Source organism: Stegostoma tigrinum, chromosome 33, assembly GCF_030684315.1.
Source record: "Stegostoma tigrinum isolate sSteTig4 chromosome 33, sSteTig4.hap1, whole genome shotgun sequence".
In the NCBI taxonomy this organism is placed as follows: Eukaryota; Metazoa; Chordata; class Chondrichthyes; order Orectolobiformes; family Stegostomatidae; genus Stegostoma; species Stegostoma tigrinum.
In genome coordinates this window covers 21,942,001-21,965,781 of record NC_081386.1, presented here as the reverse complement: position 1 = coordinate 21,965,781, position 23,781 = coordinate 21,942,001, and the positions used below count along the sequence as shown (strand labels likewise).

General features: G+C 43.4%; 1 protein-coding gene across 8 annotated transcripts in view; it reads right to left on the bottom strand.

Annotated features, from left to right (window-relative positions):
• The window catches only part of sema6dl (sema domain, transmembrane domain (TM), and cytoplasmic domain, (semaphorin) 6D, like), a 319,189-nt gene that overhangs the window by 155,367 nt on the left and 140,041 nt on the right, over positions 1-23,781 (bottom strand). For 5 of the 8 annotated variants that reach the window (XM_048562587.2, XM_048562578.1, XM_048562584.1 and 2 more), the window contains exon 1: positions 13,918-13,935. The exons of the other annotated variants lie outside the window; for them this stretch is intronic. In XM_048562587.2, coding sequence (XP_048418544.1) covers positions 13,918-13,920 — 3 coding nt within the window. In that variant the 5' untranslated portion in view covers positions 13,921-13,935. Of the gene's footprint in view, positions 1-13,917; positions 13,936-23,781 lie in introns of those variants that run through there. 8 annotated transcript variants of the gene reach the window in all.

Here is a 23,781-nt window from a genome sequence, read left to right as displayed (position 1 = left end):
CTAAACAATTCAGTTATTTTAATTTACCAGTTGCCTGGTTAAACTATATATTTTTCACAGTAATAAATTCTCAATGGCTACGTTGTGGACGTTCAATGTGAATAGCACAGCTGTCTTATTTAAATACTTATAAGAAACATTACCCTTTAAGGGAATCTAATTTTAGATTTAAAATTTTCTTTAAGCATATTCAAGCATAACATAACAGTGTGAATTGTTCTTTGCTGCAGGTGAAATTAGCATAATGCAGATCAGACCAATTAAAAGCCTCGATAATATGTTTGGGAATCTAAATAAATTAGCGCGTACTTCTTTAGTAAACCTTCAGTTTGCTAATGAACTTACAGTAATATTCAGTAAAGCAGGAACAACAGAATTGAGCAGATTAATTTCCAAAATGTACAGTCCCAGTGTTCTAATAATATTGACATTTGCTTGATAAAAGAACTACACAGTCATTGGCACATTTATTGGAAAAACTAGATTGATGCCTGATGACATTACCATTGGCTCATTTTCCTGCAGTAGTAATATGTAGTTTGAGCTCTACTGTACAACTACTTCATGCCTTCCTTAATGAAGGCAGTGTTCGTGCTTTGATTTTTAAACAAAGGCTCATTTCCCAAGGTCTCCGTTTGTTGAGATAAGATATACAGCTTACACAGGACATTTCTGTGGGAATATTAATTATTACCATATCGTGTTCTTTGTGAAAGGACAGTTGCTCTGTGTTTGACCCAGAGATCAACTGTTTTGGCACTTGCAATGGCAATACAAAGTACTAGTTTTGTCAAGGTATAATCCAGCAGATAGAAATGTTAATGTCGTCATAGAATCCCTACAGTGTGGAAACAGGCCCTTTGGCCCAACAAGTCCACACGGACCCTCAAAGCATCCCACCCAGACAATTCATGCTTTAACCCACCTAATCTACACATCCCTGAGCACCACGGGTAATGTAGCATGGCCAATCCATCTACCCTGCACAGCTCTGGCCTGTGGGAAGAAACCCACGCAGACACTGGGAGAACATGCGACCTCCACAGACACAGTCACACGAGGGTGGAATCGAACCAGGTTCCTGGTGCTGTGAGGCAGCAGTGCTAACCACTGAGCCATCGTGCCACACCGTGCCGTCTTATCTGTTGTATCTTTAGTTGTCTATTCTTTTTCTGATTATCAATTGGAAATGTATTGTTGTTGTTGCACTCATCATTCTTTCAACAAATTTTCTATAAATTTAACGTGTTCAAAAATTCTATTTGCAATATTTAAATGAACCGTCCTAATCCTGAGCTGCCATTCCACTTCCCACCTTCAAATACACTCATACCATGAACTCCAGGCAAGTGGATAGTGGAATTAACCCAATAACCAACAATCAGAACCCAAAACTCTCTTACTGTGATAATGAAATGAAGTGACCCAAGATGAGCCTATCCAACGTGTGACATTTTTTAATGGTGTGATTGCACTAAAGGTATGAATTTTCAGTCGAGTCATTCAAGTCACCCACAACAACATTTACAGCAGCCCCTGGTCAGATATTTACATCTATTTCTTCGTAGTATTTAAACGCTGGGTAACATCAAACGCTAGCAAAATACTAACATGGTAACTGACTCTCCACTGTGGAAAAAAGTAAAGTTTATGGTTTGTACAGCTTATCCCGTGAATGGTATGGGAACATTTTAAATAAAAATTAAACAAAAGAACTGCAGATACTGTAAATCAGAAGCAAAAACAGAAATTGCTGCAAAGCTCGGCCGGTCGGGCAGCATCTGTGAAGAGAAATCAAAGTTAATGTTTCGGATCTGGTGATGCTTCCACAGAATGTTTTAAACTCTGCCTTGAACCATGATTATATTTGTGAGGGTGTCTCAACCCATTGCCTTCTGGCTGAAGGCCCTTGGAATCACACTTCATTCCATTCTACTACTGATTGCACAGTCTGCACTGGTCTCAGGCATTATTTTCTGTCACTTGGTTCTCTAAATCCTTGTGCCTTTTTAACTTAATTCTCCACCTGAATGGGCCAAATCAAACCTCCCTCTTTAACCATACTTCCATTGAGCCACCAGAAGGCTTGATGCACAATTTTACTTTGTGGGTTACCTGGCTCATCACCATCTGAGAGACAGATATTTGCTATATCTAATAGGGATGTGCAGCTTAGGTGGATTGGTCATAGGGATATCAATTATCAAATTCAGAGATGTTCTTACACAGCTCTGGAGTAGGTGGGACTTAAACCCAGGTCTCCTGGCTCAGAGGCAGGAACACTACCACCATACCACAACAGCCCCAACCACTGACAGATATTTTCTAATCAACCTTTTCAGACAAATTATTTTAAACCTCTGGAACAGATGGGATTTGAACCTGGGTCTCTTCGTTCAGAAGCAGGGACATCACCACTATACCACAAGTATCCTAATCTCTGACAGACATCCTACTAACACACACTGTGCTTGGGTCAGCTTGTGCTGGTTGTTGAAATACGACATGAATAATTTCATTCCAGAGACACGATACGTTCTAGACCAACATGAAAGTGGAACAGCTCTGTATCACAGCAACACGTGTAACATTATTGGCCTTTCAAACAGTTGCTAGCAGAATTGGTTTATCTACAATTCGTATTTTCAAAGCTACCATTAAATAAATTAAAATCTATTTGGTTTACACTGTTAATTGCAGAAATACTACCTACAATACATTAGCCCACCAGGAGCTGGGGAAGGTACTGTGATTATGCCTAGAACAAGCAAGCACTCTATTGTATCAATTACATTCCAAACAAACTCCACAGCTGCACCATTGTGGTTTGAGGTTAAAGCTGCTTTATTCACAAACAAGGATGTTCTATTTCAAATAGAAGGATGATCTATTTAAAAATTCTCAATCACAATTGCCTGGTCAGCAAATGCTACGACTTAACTCCTATTGAAATAAAGATACACTTGTACACTTTTTCTTGGCACATTGCAATCTTTTACCCCTTCCTCCTGGCTCTGATTGAAGGAAGTAGGGTCTTGAAATTAATCTCAACAATTCTGCTAGGCGGAGGTGTGTGTGTGTGTGAGAAATCCTGCTGAACTCCATTTCGCACTTCATTTTTGAATTAAACTGAAGGTGGTATGTCATCTTCATGTAATAGCAGAATACGTGTAATAGCAGAAATTGGTAAATAACAAATTCTGATGCCATCTGACAGCATTCTCTTTTTACTTATATTGTAAAACAGAAGATGATGAGAGATTTAAGGCGAGTAGTTGATGTATTATTGCTCATGGTAAACTTTTCCAGTATGTCCTCCAGGATAAGAAAATATTACATAAAAAAATGCGAAACGTAATAGTAGTTCCATAAGTGAATTGTTCTGCTAACATCTCAGTTATACCGTCTAGAATCATTTTGTGGGCAGTGCAAAATGCAGCATGCTTTGTTTAATTTTAATTAAAAAAAGACAATTATGGGATATAGTGGCCTAAAATACATCACTAATTAATGTAAGATTTCTCTTCCTTTCCCTAGGCCGCCTGGATTAAGAGCTCAGTGAGCTCGTATTCAGCGAGGGTAGAGTTTTTGAATGATTGACAACTTGAATAACTGTCCACAGATGAAAAGGATACTGATCTGCATTGAAATAATGGAGACACTCACAACAGCATTTGGCTGATGGCTATACTACCAACACAAATGAGGGGACTGCGTCACCCATGCATTGGAACTGAACAGTATGACTGAGCAAATGATTGAGCAAGTTGGCCCTGGACAGAAACTCAGCCACATCTCACCACCTCACTGATTAGATCATTAAGTTGTAAATGAGAAATCTCGATCCACCAGCAATTAAAGGCCTGAAGTTGGCACATAATGACCATAGGGCTACATCTCAGCATCTCCCTGATCACTTGGCTTCCTGATATATGAGAAAGGTGGCTAGTTTCCTGACTGTGAAACCATGGCAACCTGCCTGATGGATTGGGGAGGTGCCTCCAACTGCCCCAATCTGGGACAATAGGGGCATGAATTGGGGGTGGGTGGTGGGGACAGAGAGAGATGCCTCTGAAACCCACCTTCTGCCCTTGCTTTCGAGCCCCGCCGATCCACTTCTCCTCTTTAAATAATGAAATGTTTTGCTGGTGGACACAGGCAGAATGTTTCCCTGTGTGGATACAAACATAACTAGAAGCATCAGTGGAAGGCAATCATGAAGAAATCCCACTGGGAACTCAGAAGAAACCACTTTTCCCAAGGAGTGTCCAGAATGACGATCTTGCTCCCAAAGGGAGTGGTTGAGTGAGTAGTATTGACGCCTTTAACTGAAATCTTGACAAACTCATGAAGGGGGGAGTGGGAGTAGAGGGTGGCAATGATAGATTTAGGAGAAAGAAAGTAGCAGGCTCAAGTAGAATATACATGCTCGTACACATGCTGTTTGTGCTGGGTGGTCTATTTTTGAGCGGCATGAGCTAGATATATTTAATTCCACGTACTGATGTACATGCAGAATGCAAGCTCCTGTGATGTTTTAGTGAAACTACTAATTGTATTTGAGTTTCAAATGGCAGGCCTCTGTTAATCCTGACGGCAGTAACTGGCTGTGGTTAAAGTGACATGATACCATCAGTTGCAGGAACCAGGGTCACGAGTCAGTCTTGGTCCTCTCAACTTTTCTCAAGGGGGTACAATTCACTCTTGTGCTGTCAGCTTTCTTTACAACAGAATTTAATGCATATTTTGTCCAATCAAATTGTGTGCCTTGTCATTGTTTTCTTTGCAACAATCTCCTCGCCATTAAGCCATGCAGTTGCAGTACTCAGCATTGTGACAAATGAAAGGCCCCCCATACCCACTGCAGTCGAGAATATGAGACACTGAGCTGTGGTGAGAGCAGAACGACAGTTCTGCATTCTTCTTCCTCCACTTTCTGTTGTTGAAATATTTATTAGGGGGATGGATTAATTGACCTGGAGACTTATAACAGCTGCCAGGATCTACAGGGAAACACAGAAATAAAGAAGATAGGAGCAGGAGTAGGCTATTCTACTCCTCGAGCCAGCTGTGCCATTCAATATGATTATGGCTGATCAACGAGCTCAATACCCTAATCCTGCCGTCCTCCCATATTGCTTGATCCCTTTAGCTACAAGAGCTATATCAACCTCCTTCTTGAAAACACCTAATATTTTGGCCTCAGAGATAACAAAGTGTGGAGCTGGATGAACATAGCAGGCCAAGCAGCATCTCTGGAGCACAAAAGGGTCTAGGCCCGAAACGTCAGCTTTTGTGCTCCTGAGATGCTGCTTGGCCTGCTGTGTTCATCCAGCTCCACACTTTGTTATCTCAAATTCTCCAGCATCTGCAGTTCCCATTACCTCTGATATATTTTGGCCTCAACCACTTTCTATAACAGTGTATTCCACAGACTTGCCACTCTCTGGCTGAACAAATTTCTCCTCATCTTAGCGCGAAAAGATTTACGCTTTAGCCTGAAACTATGACTTCTTGCTTCAAGGCTCCACCACTATCAGGAACACTCTTCCTGCATCGAACCTGGCGAATCCTGTTAGAATTTTATGGGTTTCTGTGAGATCCCCCCCTCGTTCTTCTAAACTCCAGAGAATACCGTCCCAACTGACTCAATCGCTACTCGTATGTCTGTCCTGCCATGCCAGGAAATCAACTTGGTAAACTTCCGTTCCATTCCCTCTATCACAAGGGCATCCTTCCTCAGATAAGGAGACCAAAACGCACACAATATTGCCGGGATAGCCTCAACAAGGCCCTGTATAATTGCAGCAAGACATCTGGTGGCAAGCAGTAAAATCTTCCTGCTTCTGAAAGGGAACTTTACTCACGGGTTCAGGAAGTTTGTTATTTTAATAAAGGAAATAGCACTGCATTTCTGTTTGAGCTGGTGGAAAATTATTGGGCAACGTTTGCCCATTTTCTGTTAGTACGGGGGTTGTGCGTATTAAATGGTGAGTAATGTGCCCACGATGACTGCCTGGAAAACCAATCCGGATGCCAGCCAATCAGCTCATTACGAGGTGAGCATGGGTGAGCTTCTTGGTGAAGCGTAGGCTTTAACACCAGTGACCTGGGCCATCAGAAACCGCCATCCACATGATTCTCAAATATCCCATTTCTGGCCAGCTCGTTGGAGGACCCAATGGTGAGACGCTGAACAGCTTTTCATTATTTAAAAGACCTCTAATAGGTCATCCATCAGCTGCCTTCTTTCATGAGTGAAAACACACAGCCTGTCACTCCAAATATGTGAAATCCCCACTCTGGTATCAGCTCTGTACATATTCCTTCCCAATGCTCCGATATTGTTCTTGCAGTTTGGTGACCAAAACTGCCTGGAAGTATATGCTTGAAGTACGTGCAAGAATAAAATCAACCATGTAATCACACAAAAAATGTGGAGAGAATTCTATTTGAGCCAATATTGATACGATAGAAAAAATTGTTCACTGGGCAATGTGTTTAGACCAACAATGGGATGTGTCCTGTTGTTACTGTAACACAAATAGTCTAACTCACTACAAAATAAAATGTAAGTTGAACACGTGGCTACAGGGATGGTGCAGGAGGGAGGGTTTTGGATTCTTGGATAATTGGGGCTCTTTCTGGGGTAGGTGGGACCTCTACAAGCAAGATGGTCTTCACCTGAACCAGAGGGGTACCGATATTCTGGGGGGGAAATTTGCTAAGGCTATTCGGGTGGATTTAAACTAATTCAGCAGAAGAATGGGTACCAAAATTGTAGTTCGACTATAGAAAAGGTTGAGAGTAGGGAGGTCGGAAATAAAGTTTCAGGGACGCAAGATGGCACCAGCAAGCAAGAAGTTGGTTTGAAATGTGTCTACTTCAACGCCAGGAGCGTCCGGAATAAGGTGGGGGAACTTGCAGCATGGGTTAGTACCTGGGACTTCGATGTTGTGGCCATTTTGGAGACATGGATAGAGCAGGGACAGGAATGGTTGTTGCAGGTTCCGGGATTTAGATGTTTCAGTAAGAACTGAGAAGATGGTAAAAGGGGCGGAGGTGTGGCATTGTCGGTCAAGGACAGTATTACAGTTGCAGTAAGGATGTTTGGGGACTCGTCAACTGAGGTAGTATGGGCTGAGGTTAGAAACAGGAAAGGAGAGGTCACCCTGTTGGGAGTTTTCTATAGGCCTCCGAATAGCTCCAGAGATGGAGAGGAAAGGATAGCAAAGATGATTCTCGATAGGAGTGAGATAGGTAGTTGTCATGGGGGACTTCAACTTTCCAAATATTGACTGGGAACGCTATAGTTCGAGTACTATAGATGGGTCAGTTGTGTCCAGTGTGTGCAGGAGGGCTTCCTGACACAGGATGTAGATAGGCCAACAAGGGGCGAAGCCACATTAGATTTGGTACTGGGCAATGAGCCCGGCCAGGTGTTAGATTTGGAAGTAGGTGAGCACTTTGGTGATAGCGATCACAATTCTGTTATGTTTACCTTAGTGATGGAAAGGGATAGGTGTATACCACTGGGCAAGAGTTATAGCTGGGGGAAAGGCAATTACGATGAGATTAGGCAAGATTTAGGGAGCATAGGATGGGGAAGGAAACTGCAGGGGATGGGCACATTAGAAATGTGGAGTTTATTCAAGGAAAAGCTCCTGTGTGTCCTAGATAACTATGTACCTGTCAGGCAGGGAGGAAGCTGTAGAGCACGGGAGCCATGGTTTACGAAGGAGGTGGAATCTCTGGTCAAGAGGAAGAAGAAGGCTTATGTTAGAATGAGATGTGAAGGCTCAGTTAGGGCGCTTGAGGGCTATGAGGTAGCCAGGAAAGACCAAAAGAGAGAGCTCAGAAGAGCCAGGAGGAGACATGAGAAGTTGTTGGCGGATGGGATCAGGGTAAACCCTAAGGCTTTCTATAGGTATTTAAGGAATAAAAGAATGACGAAAGTAAGATTAGGGCCAATCAAGCATAGTAGTGGGGAGTTGTGTGTGGAGTCAGAGGAGATAGGGGAAGCACTAAATGAATATTTTTCAACAGTATTCACACTAGAAAATGACAATATTGTCGAGGAGAATACTGAGATACAGGCTACTAGACTAGGTGGGATTGAGGTTCACCAGGAAGCGGTATTAGAAATCTTACAGAGGGTGAAGATAGATATGTTCCCTGGACCGGATGGGATTTATCCTAGGATCCTCTGGGAAGCCAGGGAGGAGATTGCCGAGCCTTTGGCATTGATCTTTAACTCGTCATTGTCTACAGGAATAGTGCCAGACGACTGGAGGATAGCAAAAGTGGTTCCCCTGTTCAAAAAGGGGAGTAGAGACAACCCTGGTAATTATAGACCAGTGAGCCTTACCTCAGTTGTTGGTAAAGTGTTGGAAAAGGTTATAAGGGATAGGATTTATAATCATCTAGAAAAGAACAAATTGATTAGGGATAGTCAGCATGGTTTTGTGAAGGGAAGGTCGTGCCTCACAAACCTTATGGAGGTCTTTGAGAAGGTGACTAAACAGGTAGATGGGAGTAAACCGGTTGATGTGGTGTATATGGATTTCAGCAAGGCGTTCGATAAGGTTCCCCACAGTAGGCTATTGTACAAAATGTGGAGGAATGGGATTGTGGGAGATATAGCAGTTTGGATTGGAAATTGGCTTGCTGAAAGAAGACAGAGGGTGGTAGTTGATGGGAAATGTTCATCCTGGAGACCAGTTAATAGTGGTGTACCACAAGGGTCGGTGTTGGGTCCACTGCTGTTTGTCATTTTTATAAATGACCTGGATGAGGGCCTAGAAGGATGGGTTAGTAAATTTGCAGACGACACTAGGGTCGGTGGAGTTGTGGATAGTGACGAAGGATGCTGTAGGTTGCAGAGAGACATAGATAAACTGCAGAGCTGGGCTGAGAGGTGGCAAATGAAGTTTAATGCGGACAAGTGTGAGGTGATGCACTTTGGTAGGAGTAACCGGAGTCAAAGTACTGGGCTAATGGTAAGATTCTTGGTAGTGTAGATGAACAGAGAGATCTTGGTGTCCATGTACACAGATTATTGAAAGTTGCCACCCAGGTTGACAGGGCTGTTAAGAAGGCATACAGTGTTTTAGCTTTTATTAATAGAGGGATCGAGTTCCGGAACCAAGAGGTTATGCTGCAGCTGTACAAAACTCTGGTGTGGCCGCACTTGGAGTATTGTGTACAGTTCTGGTCACCGCATTATAAAAAGGGTGTGGAAGCTTTGGAAAGGGTGCAGAGGAGATTTACTAGGATGTTGCCTGGTATGGAGGGAAAGTCTTACAAGGAAAGGCTGAGGGACTTGAGGCTGTTTTCATTAGAGAGAAGAAGGTTGAGAAGTGACTTAATTGAAACATATAAAATAATCAGAGGGTTAGATAGGGTGGATAGGGAGAGCCTTTTTCCTAGGATGGTGACGGCGAGCATGAGGGGGCATAGCTTTAAATTGAGGGGTGAAAGATATAGGACAGATGTCAGAGGTGGTTTCTTTACTCAGAGTAGTAAGGGAATGAAACACTTTGCCTGCAACGGTAGTAGATTCGCCAACTTTAGGTACATTTAAGTCGTCATTGGATAAGTATATGGATGTACATGGAATAGTGTAGATTAGATGGGCTTCAGATCGGTATGACAGGTCGGCTCAACATCGAGGGCCGAAAGGCCTGTACTGTGCTGTAATGTTCTATGTCTATGAAATCAATATGAAAGTGGACATAGTGAAAAAAAACCTCATTGCTGAAGAGAGTAAAATTGGTGTTTTCATTCTAACTCCAATCATTTCCAGTTTGAGAAAGGAATCATTTCCACTTGGAACACCTCCTGCATATTCCTCAATCAAAGAAGTAACAAGACAATGCAATTACAAGCAGAGCAACTTTTGGTATACAAACCAAACTCCTTAGGATATTAAAATTCTCCACGCCTCTTTGTTGAAGAAAACAGCCTACTCGTTTATGTATGTGTATTGCAACAGACGAACATTGTGGCTTGTCGCAATTATAGTTTAAAAGTACCTAAAAGCAGGAATGCACATAGCACCATTGTTCCCTTTAAATAGCAACATATAAACATATGCATTACTAATGTCTTAGTATTTTCAGTTGAGGCTATTTAATACCAATGGTGATGCGAGTGAAGGAGTAGCAAAGTTGTCTTTCTGGTACAAAGACATTCAAGATAAGTTTAATTAGCCTCTTTCAAAAAATAATCCTTGCATGAACCACATTTCTCCCATCCCATAATAAAAATCTCTTCAAGTGTAATCTTTGGTTACTGCACAACTGTATAACTAATTAAGGTCAAATTAAGGTCAGTCTGAAGAGTTATTCCACTTTCACTTCATAGAAAGCCATTTTTAATTAGCTGATAACTCCAACAGCCTGGCCATCTGTCTGCTACTTATCCTGTACAGGCAAAGCTGTTTTCCAATGAACCTCATTAAAATCCAGAATAATAGATACCTGGAAATAGATTACAAAACTGAGACAATCTTCCTGTTCAGTTAATATCCTACAATGTGTGAGTGAACCAGAGATTAGGTTACAGCCTTGAATCTATTAATTTGCTAAAGTAGCTGTTTTTGTTTGCACCTTCAGTGCTTTTATGCATTTCCTAATGGTGAAAACTTTGGTGTCATGCTGGCTTGTGAACAGTAAAACTGTTGGATTGTATGAAAATTTGCAGTCATCTGGAAGGAAATTGCATTCAATGCAGCTCACTTAAAATCAACACCGGTGCAGTCAAAAAATGTGGAGGATAAACCAACTGGAATTGAAAAGCATCTGATTGAGTACAATTATGTTATACTCAAATTGGTGGCAGTAGCATTCACCCCCAGTATGCTGCAGGCTAGAACCCAGTTGTAAACCCTCAGAGATCCACCAAGGCTGGGAAGATCTGTTTGGGTAGCATTACTGGACCCTGATCACATGAAATTACCAGCAATGTTTAAATAATTTACCAGCAGCAGGTCCTTAATTTGAAACCACTTTTAGAAGACTGCATTCTTGAAACATTTAACCGAAGATTGTGCAGGAGCATGATTTTTGCCCAGCAATAATGCACCTTATGATATTGTTCGTTTATTTCTTGAGACCAAACATTGCCTGCGATAAAAACTTTTTTTAAATACTGAATTCAGTCTGTGTTCATTTACAATCAAATTTGCTGTTCCCCATACTTCATGCTGGTCCTTGGCTACACGACCCAAAAATGCAGCTTTAGTTTCTACACGTGAGCTGCTGCTGCCCAGCTCTGCCTCAGCACGAACTCCCTTGAAGCCTCTGGAATCTCTCCATCCTCGTACTGCTGGTCTGACATCTACTTTGGAATGAGCAGTTGATTTGCCCAGCATCTCTGGGAAGACCAAAGCCTTCATCCTTGTGACACATACTGGCCACTAACTCCATCCCTCTCCCTGGTTGTAAGATGCTGTTCAAAGCCTTGATCCCATATGTGATGCCAAAATTCCTGCACCATAAGGCTGTCTATTCTCCCGACTCCATTCATGGAACTTGTTCTTTTCAGACTTGACTATTCTGCTAATCCCCTGGCCAACCTCCCACATTCTACCTCGCATAAGCCTGAGGTTATCTATCACACCTTACCCTGTAGGCCTGTTCTTATTCACAAAAATTCCCAGGCACCCTGTGCTTGCTGATTTATATTGAGTCCTGCTTGAACTGCTCCCTGATTGCTTAGCTTTGGTTTTAATTCCCTCCCTCACTGTGTTATCTCCACCTATCTCACAACCCTCTGCACCCTGCAAATTCTGGCCTCTCGAAGCCATCCCCAATTTTCTTTGCTCCATTTGTGACTGCACTTTCAGCTGCCAAGCTCCCAAGATTTGGAATTCTATCCTTACACCTCTCCACAAAGGGTCTTGCTGTGCAGTGGCAGTGTTCCTACCTCTGGGCATGAAGATCTGAGTTCAATTCCCATGTCTGAACATGAACATGCTCTTTAAAACCTACCTGTCGGGCCAATATTTCTTGATGGGGCTCGTGCCAACATTTGTTGAGGTGCTTTGGGATGTTTTATTGTCTTAATGTGGCTACATAAATGCCACATAAATGTTGTTCACCGTATGTCGCTACTACTATAATGTTCTGGGCTTTAGATGTTTCAGGTGTGATAGGGAGGGACGTGAAAGAAGTCAGAGTGTTGCATTATTGTTGAGGGAGAATATCACAGCTGTACTGAGAGAGGACACCTTGGAGAGCTCATCCAGACGGACCAAATGGGTTCAGCTCAGGAATAAAGAAGGGCGCAAACACTTTGTTGGGATTGTACTGCAGACATCCCAACAGTCAATGGGTGATAGAGAAACAGGTACGTGGACAGATTATAGACAAACGTTAAAACAACAGGGTTTTGTTGTGACATGTCATTTTAATTTCCCTCATACTGACTGAGACTCGCTCGGTGCTGGGGCTTGGAATGCAGGTGGCATCTGTTAGGTGTGGCCAGCACATTTTTTTTCAAACTATGTGTAAATAGCACAATTAGGGAAGGGGCCACACTAGACCTTGTATTGGGGAATGAGGTGATCGAAGTTTCAGTGGGGGAACAGTTCAGGAACACTGACCATAATTTCAATGGTTTTAAGCTACTTATGGATGAGAATCACAGTAGTTCTTTGGGTGAAAGTACTGCACTGTGGAAAGGCTAACCACACAATATTAGGCAGGAACTGGGAAATATAGATTGGGTACAGCTGTTTCTTGGTAAAACTACATCTGGAATGTGGGAATCTTTTAAAGACCAGTTGATTAGAATTCAGACCAGCAAGTTCCTGTGAGGATAAAAGGTATGGATTCAGGATTCAGGAACCTTGGAAGACAATAGAAACTGAACACTTAGTCAAAAATAAAAAGGAAGCATAAGTAAGGTTTAGGAAACTGAAGACAGATAAAGCCCTTGAAGAATACAAAGATAGCAGGAAGTATACAGTAAATGGCAGAGCCCTTAGTAGCATGAACCTATAGAGGGATCTAAGTGTATAAGTCCACATTTCCCTGAAAGTGGCAACAGAAGTGGGATAAGGTGGTCCAGAGCCATTGGTCAGGGCATAGATATAAACCCAGGCAAATCATGTTGCGACTACTTAGAACTTTAGTTTGGTCACATTTGGAGTAATGTTTACAGTCCTGGTTACCACACTACCAGAAAATTGTGGAAGCTTTGGAGAGGGTACAGACACAGGTTTACCACGATGTTGCCTGGTTTGGAGGGTATGAACTTTGAGGAGAGATTGAACAAACTTGGTTTGTTTTCACTTGAACATTGGAAGCTGAGGGGTGACCTGATGGACATTTACAAAATTACAAAAGATATGGATAGAATGGATGGTTGGAGTCTCTTTCCTAGGATAGAAATATCAATTACTAGGGAGCATCGGTTTAAGGTAAAAGGACTTAAATTTAAGGAATTGAGAGGCAAGTTATTTTAAACAGAGAGTGGGAAGTGCCTGGAATGCTCTGCCAGCATAGGTGGTGGAGACAGATACAATAAGCACATTTAAGAGACGCCTTGACAGATATATGATTGGGCAGGGAATAGAGGAATATGGACCACATAGAGGCAAAAGGTTTATAGCTTAGAAAAGCATCATACATTGGCGCATGTCTTGGTGGACCAAAGGACCTGTTTCTGTGCTGTTCTGTTTTCTGCATATTATATTGCATAATGCACAATTACAATAACATCTTGGCTGTAATTTAGCGATTTACACTTTTTCAGGCACTAATTCCAAACTATAAATACTGCAATGAAGAAACTTCTTCAGGCTAACCAGGTTAAAAATTAGGAAAAATAATAGTTATTAACACCAACCATTTCAATGGCAAGACAAAGATGTTTTTACTGTTTATGTGTATGTCAATTTCAAACACTTACCATGTGTTTGCACTACTGATCGGAGTCGGATTTATTTGAGATATTTGCCAAACACAGCTGGCTTACCGAATTCCGTGTGAGTCAGTTGCATATAAAATGTTGTCACTGTAAAGTAAGTTATTTCAAATTTGTTAAATAAAATGGCTGAAATCTTCTTTGGCTGAACTACATTCGAAATGGAAGCAAAATTGCTTCAGTGAATAAATGGTAACACTTAACTAAACTGTTTTAAACGGCTGAGACTTACCATATTTAGGAAATTTTCATCGAATTTCACAGAGGGTTTATCTCCATGAGGCCTTGCAGTCTCTCTCATGCTATCATTGCAACCTCATGTCTTTAACTAAGTATAGGCTCTTATCACCCCTCTAGTCTGATTCTTCCACTCACTATAGCCACAAGCCTTCACTACTGATGAGATATCCTGGGGTACAGGGGATCCCTCGCACAACGCCATACTTAATTGGTCACTGTCCACCCAGTCAGGCACCATCAGTTTGGATCTGCACTGCACAGTGTGTGACATTTGACCTGGACATGGCAGACATAAAGAAATTGGAGCCCTGCAGTACTATCAAGGAGCTGGACACCAGAACCTGCCAGCTTGGTATGAGTACTGTTTTAGTTGTTTGAAGGCATGTCCTGCAGTGCAGGAAGAAGGTCAATGCTTTGCCAACGTAAGTGCCTCCATCTTCTCCCTGATACTTCAAACTCATTCTCTCTCTCCCACCAAGATTCATGCTCTGCCACACTCACTACTGAATGCAACATCTCCCCTCACTTGCTCTTAACCACCCAAATCCCATACTTTATTAACCGTGCCAGGACACTGTGTCCCTGCTCACTCATTCGGAACACCTCACCACCTTTCCCCCAGCAGAACCAGCACCAGCTGTGCCAGCCACTTGCATTTCATTCAATCTGTGACATTCCCTTCATCCTAGTGAAGCAGACAGGACAGGTAGAGGGGTGCCTGACATTCAGCTCCTCGTCCCCTACAAGAGGATTCTGATATTGACTGCCCTCAAGTGGCTGACTTACTGTGTCCAAGCCCTTGGGCTGATATAGGAGGCTGCCCTTGACTAACTGTGCAGGGACCCCTGACTGATGTGTGTCTCCCTGGGCTTAAATTAGCACGACTCCCTGTAAACTTTGAGACATGGCTGCTTGCTTGTGGTACGTGCAGTGTGAGTGCCCCCACAAGCTGCTGGTATATGGTACAGTGGGTCTGAGATTAAGGCAGAAAGATGCGCACTCCCTTGACTAATGGCCACTGACAAGCTGCTTAGGTTTGTGTTTGTATGAACCAACAGAGTAATATAGCAGATCTGTGAGCCTTCAGAAGGCAGGCAGGAATGCTGTGAGCACCCAGGTAGGCACTAAGCAAGAGAGCGTTGAGAATACGCAAACAGCCTTCAGAAGCAGCCCGGTCTAATCCATGAGCTGGGCACCTGTGTTCAAACTGTCCTTACAGCAGAATTGCAATGAGAGGTTACTCAGGTTCTCCAATGTTCAGCAGTACAGTGCAGGTGTGCACTTTAAGTGGATGTGCCATGATAGTGCAGAGAGGCTGGCTCCTATCTGATGCCGATGTCCTTGAACATGGGGTCCATGCAGCCACTACTGTGGGGCATGCCCTTAGACATTGGTGCCAGGCCACCACAGTGAATGTCTGGAAGAGCAAGCAGCGAGCTGGAGTTGTCAGGTACTGACTTCCATGCTGGGAATTCTCGGTCTTTAGTTTCTCTCTCAAATGTGGTAGAATGGGAACCTGCGTATTAATGAAGCAAAATCAGGTTGCAACGAAAGTGTTAACAAGCAGTAATCCCTGTTTATAGGCCTATCGCCGGTCACCAGCCGGAATCTCATCTTGCATCTGGAACTCTGTTGGATAGTGCTACTTTGTTGTTCTTAATATTGGGAAAGGCCTCCCTGGGCTTCTCATGTAATTCTCCCAAATTTCGCGCAATAGCGAACACCACCCAGGGCCTGGGAAGATTCCATCGAAAATTACTGATAGTCAATGCTGCTGCTGAATGATGACTATCGGTTTGACTTGGCTCAGTTTCATTGAGGGCCAAAGGGCCTATACTGTGCTGTAATGTTCTATTAAAGGAAATGTGGCTGTTAATAGAAGACAGTGGGATTGAAAATGATTTGAAATCTCTCCACCGGTGAGTTGCTCATTTTGATTGAGCTCCTCTGAACATAATAGAAGGAGGTAATTCAGCCCCTTTAGCAAGCTTTGCCGTTCGAGACAGTCCAGTTTGATCTCATTTTGGCCTCAGCTCCACTTTTCGCCTTCTCTTGATATCCCTATAACCCATTCCTGATTAAAAATCTGTCTATGTCCTTAAACTTACTCCATGACCCGGCATCCATTCTACACTGGGGTCGTGAATTCCATAGATTCATGAACCTTTGGGAGAAGTAACTTCTCCTCATCTCTGATTTGAATCTGCTGCCCCTTATTCTAAAATTGAGCTCTCGTTCTAGACTGCCCCACATAAGGAAACATCCTCTCTGTGTCAACTTTGTTAATCCCCTTTAGTGTCTTGTGTGCCTCAATTACATTTCCTCTCATTCTTCTGAACTCCAGAGAGTATACACCTAAACAACTCATTCTCTCTTTCCTTACCTCTGGAATCAATCTAGTGAACCTCCTCTGAACTGCCTCCAATACAAGTACATCCCTCCGCAGTACAAAACACTCCACATGCAGTCTCAGTAATGCATTGCACCATTACAGCAACACTTTCCTACTTTTATACTACATTGCTTTAACAATAAATGCCAAAATTCCATTTACCATCCTTATTGCCTGCTGTATATTTACACTGGTTTTCAGCAACCATGCACAAAGACTCCCAGATCCCTCTGCATCGAAGCAATCCGGAATTTTGCTCCATTTAGAAAAGTTGTCTTTCCAGTCCTTTGACTAAAATGGATAACCTCACACTTACCCCACATGAAACTCCAAGTGCTACGTTTTCGGCCCATTCACTTAACCTGTCCTCATCCATTTGTAAGTTTCTTATATCTTCATTGCAACTTGCCTTCCCACCTATTTTAGTGTCTTTGCCAATTTGTTTTTTTACTTTTCCACCCATGAGTCCAATTCCCCCCTTTACTGGCGACTTGTCACTGCACAGTGAGAAACTTGTTTCAGCACCCAGTGTCCCCAAATGTAGAGGCTGACCTCGCTGGACTTCTCGAGAGGTCCTGCCAAACATCTCATCATAGTCCCATGGCATGCATGCCTTGAGAGGACTTTGCCCCAAGTGTCTGCAGAATAAGGAGCTGCCAAGCTGTACGTACATACCTCTGGATGTAGTTTGACTTCTTGCCTTAACAGAAGTAGCCAATAAAGATTGGGTACTTTAAGGAAACAAAGATTTTAAGTAGTTACAAGATTTTTAGTTGGAATGATGTATAGTTGCAACTGCTGGGATTTATCAGATTGAGGCTGGTTTCAAAATGAAAGGCATTTATAATGATTGCATTTCATAAAGGAGTAGATCCACTTGTACATTTACTGTTGAAGGAATCTGGTTTCATTTTTACCATATGTAATTTGTCACATTAAGAAACATCAGCAAGGATGTAATTGTACTTTTCAGCACATGCAAATTCACTCACAAATTTGCTGAACACAGAAATTGTACATTTAGTTCCTAAAACCCTGGTAAAATACTGTAATCCCATATAAAAGAAACAGAAGTTCATTGACTCAGTCACCATAAATCAATTACTTCAGTTACGAGTGTTTGGAATTGCGGAATACACTCCCAAACCACTGGCAGATATCATAGAATTCTATGCAGCGAAAATGAAGTTTGGTATTTAGTTGCCTAATTAAATGCTCTGTACATTAAGGTAAGGTAATTAGGCACAGTCCACAAAGGCCCATCATCATCGTTCTCCATTAAAGAGAGACAATGTGTTATATATAGATTGTTGGGCACCATTCCACACTGATGGTTTCATAAACTGTAAGTACGCTAGGCCAGAACATAATTAAATATAGTTGTACAAAGAAATGAGGGGAAATAAACTAGACAGAGGCTGGAGGGAATATCTCATAATGTAGTCACTGTTGAATCAGACATTGAATGCACACATCTGATTTGTGTTCGCTCTTCCCTTCCTTTTGTCTGTCCATCATTGCACAGGGCTTCGAGTTTTTACAGTCACATCCAATTCTCTGGAAGGAGTCATCTACATCCATCAGATCGCTTTCAGAAATACATTTTTTTCCCAAAACTATCCTTTTGTAGATGGATTGCGTGTCTAATATTCTCAAGTGTTTATCCCAGCAAACTGTTTAGTAAGGTCATTGCTCAGAATGTAAATACTGAGCCAGTAGGACACCATTTGAAAATGTAGACTAATGGAAAATGGACATTTATATTTGGCAGCCTTCACATTGATTCCCTGCATTGCTATATGTCAGATGGAATCTTCTTAGAAAGCAATTCTAATTTCATGCAGTTCTGAATACCATGTAGCAGCATTGCTCGTGATTTACAACACTGCCAGCCGGTACAGGATTTAGCCGCATACATTTAATTTAATTTATACATTAGGTATTGCTGACTCTGTGGAGGAACTTTGAATCAAACTCCCTATCTATGTTACAGATAGAAACTAAATCAACTCCCAGACAAATTCCTCTCCTGTGCAAAGTGTAGAGAGGTAACATTGGATCTTTTAGTGGGTCTTCTGTGTGGTTTGTATAAAGAGCTAACGAGCCCCAGATGGAGTTGTGTTTATGGCCAGAAGCAGATATCCGACAGCAGACAATCATATTGCTGTACAAGAAAAGAGAGAGAAAGAAAAAGAACAGGAAATTATTGGTCAGTTAGCCTGATATTAGTACTTGGGAAAGTAGACCAGAATCTATTATTAAGGGGAAGATAACTGTAAAATCACAGAATCAATGCATTATGTTCAGCATGGACTGGTTGGACCAAAGGGTCTGTTTCCATGCTGTACGACTTTACGTTAACCAAATCTATTAGAGGCTTGTAAACATGTAACTAGCAGGGTATAAGGATAAGGAGGGAAAGCAATGGCTGTAATGCATTCAGTTTTTTAGAAGCCACTTGATAAGGTGCCTCACAATATGTTGCAGCATAAGATCAGTTCTCAGAGGATTGAGGCTAACTTATTAAGCATGGGTTGAGAATTTTCACTGGAACGCAGAGGAGATTGCAATTGTGAAATGAAGCAACTCAAAGGATAAGGGGATGGATGATGGAGTGTGGGAGAGAAAGGAGAATGCAGGAGACAAGGTCATTGACAGTCAGCGTTCCCCTGGCTTCAATGGGGGTTGGGAGCTTGTGTTCAGCATGGTGACTCCATGCACCTGGGTCTCAGGGGTAAAGTGTGGAGGTGAAGAGTTCAGTAAACAGCTCAGATGGGAAGGGAGAAAAGATGAACACAAAGGGAGCTGATGGGGAAGGGATGTGAGAAAGATTTGGAGAATCATTCTAGACTGAGAGATTGACAATGAGATTCTCTCCATGAAGGGAGCTGATGGGGAAGGGATGTGAGAAGGATTTGGAGAATCATTCTAGACTGAGAGATTGACAATGAGATTCTCTCCATGAAGGGAGCTGATGGGGAAGGGATGTGAGAAGGATTTGGAGAATCATTCTAGACTGAGAGATTGACAATGAGATTCTCTCCATGAAGGGAGCTGATGGGGAAGGGATGTAAGAAGGACTTGGAGAATCATTCTAGACTGAGAGATTGACAATGAGATTCTCTCCATGAAGGGAGCTGATGGGGAAGGGATGTAAGAAGGATTTGGAGAATCATTCTAGACTGAGAGATTGACAATGAGATTCTCTCCATGAAGGGAGCTAATGGGGAAGGGATGTGAGAAGGATTTGGAGAATCATTCTAGACTGAGAGATTGACAATGAGATTCTCTCCGTGAAGGGAGCTGATGGGGAAGGGATGTGAGAAGGATTTGGAGAATCATTCTAGACTGAGAGATTGACAATGAGATTCTCTCCATGAAGGGAGCTGATGGGGAAGGGATGTAAGAAGGATTTGGAGAATCATTCTAGACTGAGAGATTGACAATGAGATTCTCTCCATGAAGGGAGCTGATGGGGAAGGGATGTGAGAAGGATTTGGAGAATCATTCTAGACTGAGAGATTGACAATGAGATTCTCTCCATGAAGGGAGCTGATGGGGAAGGGATATAAGAAGGATTTGGAGAATCATTCTAGACTGAGAGATTGACAATGAGATTCTCTCCATGAAGGGAGCTGATGGGGAAGGGATGTGAGAAGGATTTGGAGAATCATTCTAGACTGAGAGATTGACAATGAGATTCTCTCCATGAAGGGAGCTGATGGGGAAGGGATGTGAGAAGGATTTGGAGAATCTTCTAGACTGAGAGATTGACAATGAGATTCTCTCCATGAAGGGAGCTGATGGGGAAGGGATGTGAGAAGGATTTGGAGAATCATTCTAGACTGAGAGATTGACAATGAGATTCTCTCCATGAAGGGAGCTGATGGGGAAGGGATGTGAGAAGGATTTGGAGAATCATTCTAGACTGAGAGATTGACAATGACATTCTCTCCATGAAGGGAGCTGATGGGGAAGGGATGTAAGAAGGATTTGGAGAATCATTCTAGACTGAGAGATTGACAATGAGATTCTCTCCATGAAGGGAGCTAATGGGGAAGGGATGTGAGAAGGATTTGGAGAATCATTCTAGACTGAGAGATTGACAATGAGATTCTCTCCGTGAAGGGAGCTGATGGGGAAGGGATGTGAGAAGGATTTGGAGAATCATTCTAGACTGAGAGATTGACAATGAGATTCTCTCCATGAAGGGAGCTGATGGGGAAGGGATGTAAGAATGATTTGGAGAATCATTCTAGACTGAGAGATTGACAATGAGATTCTCTCCATGAAGGGAGCTGATGGGGAAGGGATGTGAGAAGGATTTGGAGAATCTTTCTAGACTGAGAGATTGACAATGAGATTCTCTCCATGAAGGGAGCTGATGGGGAAGGGATGTGAGAAGGATTTGGAGAATCATTCTAGACTGAGAGATTGACAATGAGATTCTCTCCATGAAGGGAGCTGATGGGGAAGGGATGTAAGAAGGATTTGGAGAATCATTCTAGACTGAGAGATTGACAATGAGATTCTCTCCATGAAGGGAGCTGATGGGGAAGGGATGTGAGAAGGATTTGGAGAATCATTCTAGACTGAGAGATTGACAATGAGATTCTCTCCATGAAGTACTATCCTTCCATCATGATACAAACAGCAAACAACCAATGTAGAGGTTGTCCAGGGGTAATGTTTTCATTCAGAGGGAGTGAGATCCACGTTTGTGTAATATGCAGCAATAGCATTAACCAGATGCCCACACAGTGCAGGGGAAAGACAGCTATGAGCACTAACTGTTGGATGTGATTCTTATGCATTGACCTACTGTGCGGAGTCCAAATTCAGGTTCCTGGGCTCTCTTGGTTACATCATGCAGCATCAGGAACCAATTCCAATAATTGCTGTGAAGCACAGAAAATATATTGCAAGCTTGAAAGATTATCCCCAGCTGATAAAGTAACAAGCACCTTCCAAGGTCCTACTGTGAACACATGGTGCAGGAGCTGCTCACTTTACACCTCGGACCAGGAAACATGGTGTGGTGCTATGGGCGGCTCCCTGATGATGAAAAGTGAAATGTATGCATAAATATGAGAATGAATTGACTGTAAAGCTTTGCCCGTGTAATCCAGTGTTCCCTGAGAAAAGATATTCTTCTTCCTGTCCCTCCCACCCGGTCTCAATGCGGTGCCAGGTCCCATAGCTGGGGCTGACAACCTGTCCAAGGAGACAGCCAGGTGCTCGCATGCCAGAGGCTCATGGTGCAAACAGCACTGATGCGATCTTCCAATCTGTCAATCCAGTTTTGCCCAATGTCCCTGGCAACTCGGCCTGCTGCTATTGTGTCTGTGTCTCATTGAATTTCTGAACGACTGCCACTCTAGGGTCCTCTCCTGCCAGGTGAGCAGGTGCCTATAGTGGAGTCCATTGGCCTGGGCGTTTGGTTGTGTAACTCCAGCATCTCAAGTGCGCCCAACAGGCTGAGTGCAGGTGCATCCTGCTTGGCTTGAACTCCCACACCACCGAGCCGGGGCCAGGGGGAGGGGGATGGAAAGCCCATCTCCCACTGGAGTCTCCTGAGAGGAGACCTCTGGGTGCCCCGTGTGTGGTTCCTCCTCCGGCTGGCAGCTTCCCTGTCTTCTTGTGAGGTAGCGAGTGAGGTGAAGGTCCCTTACCGGCTGTGTGGCTTTGCCAGCTGGTGCTGAGTACCAGTGGCTGGGGTAATGGAAGAGCTCCTGGTGGTCCATCCTGTGTGCCCCTCTCCAGCAGTCCCTGAGGGTGCTTGGTCTGGCTCTTCATGGCAGCTGCCAACCTGTCCAAGGAGACAGCCAGATGTTCCCATGCCAGAGGCTCACAGTGCAAACAGCACTGATGCAATCTTCTAACCTGCCCGCCCAGTCTTGCCCAATGTCTCTGATGCCATCCCAGGATCCCCTCCTGCCAGGTGAGCAGGTGCTCTAGTAGCCCTCTGAGTGCTGGCAAACCAGAGCATTCCTTCCTCAACCAGCTGGGAAGACATGGCAGTGAGGATGCTGAGGCTGCGTAGATATCACTGGTACCTAGAGGAGACGGAGGACAGAATGTGTGGGGAAGGTTCAGGTATATCCACAGTGGCAGTAATATGAGAGTAGCACAGCGATTGGCAATATTTTGTCCTTGGGACATAAGCATTTTGGCATCAGCATGGGAATAGCCACAGTTCTCTCTGGCCAAGGTCAAGATCCTCTCCTCGTGGGGGGTGAGGGGTCAAAGGTCAAATACCCCACCATCCATCTTGGCTCTCTTCACCCTTCTGAGAGCTATTTTCTCCTGGGATGAGGCAAAGGGACAGATCGAGTGGAATGAATGTGGGTAGAGTCCAGCTGTTAGTGCTGGTGGAAGTGGGGGAAAGCAGAGAGTGTGTCCCAAGTGAGTGAGTAGACAGCACAGAGACTTTGCAGAGTTTGCAGGGCGGGAGGACGGGTGGGTGAGGGAAGATAGTTGCATGCACTTGCCAGAGTGGAAAACCAGGAGTCGTAGTTGGGAGGTGGGTGCAGTATCCGAGACAGCGCGTGAGGTAGCACAGTGAAGATGATAGCACTTACCCTTGTGGCACAGGAGGTCACCCATGTTCCTGCGGTGGTTCTCACACTGGCATGGGTGGCAGCCTGGGAGTAGGATGATAGGATCTGGTATCATCTGCAAGCTCTGGTGGACAAGGACAGTCCTCCTCTGCACCACCCGATCCACCAGGTGCTCCAGCTTCCTGTCAGCACATCGGGATGTCAACTTCCCTTTGTCCTATGTGGCTACAGCAGTCCCCAAGAACAGTGAAGGACATCTCCAGACAGATGGTCTTTAAATATGGTGCTCAGAGTGGAAAGTATGAGAGGAAAGTTTAGAAAAAAGATCTAGAATTTAAGGGCAAGAAAGTGTTGGAGTTCAGATCTGCCACTATCCACCTCCGTAACTTCACTTGCTGCCTCCAGGCCTGGAAGCTACCCTCATTGGAACGATTCACTTAAAAATGTAATTAACTGCGTGGTTTTGTTGTGCACATGCCAAAGTGTGAATAACATGGGGAGAATTTCTCCTTCATTTGTAGTCTGTTCAAGAAGCAGTGAGCGTGTGAGTAAGAAGCCACATTCACTTTTATAGAACCAGGCTCCAAGCACGCGCGTGGAATCTTACTGCTTGACATTTCAGATTTCATTCCACCACTTTCAACTTGAAAAGGAAGT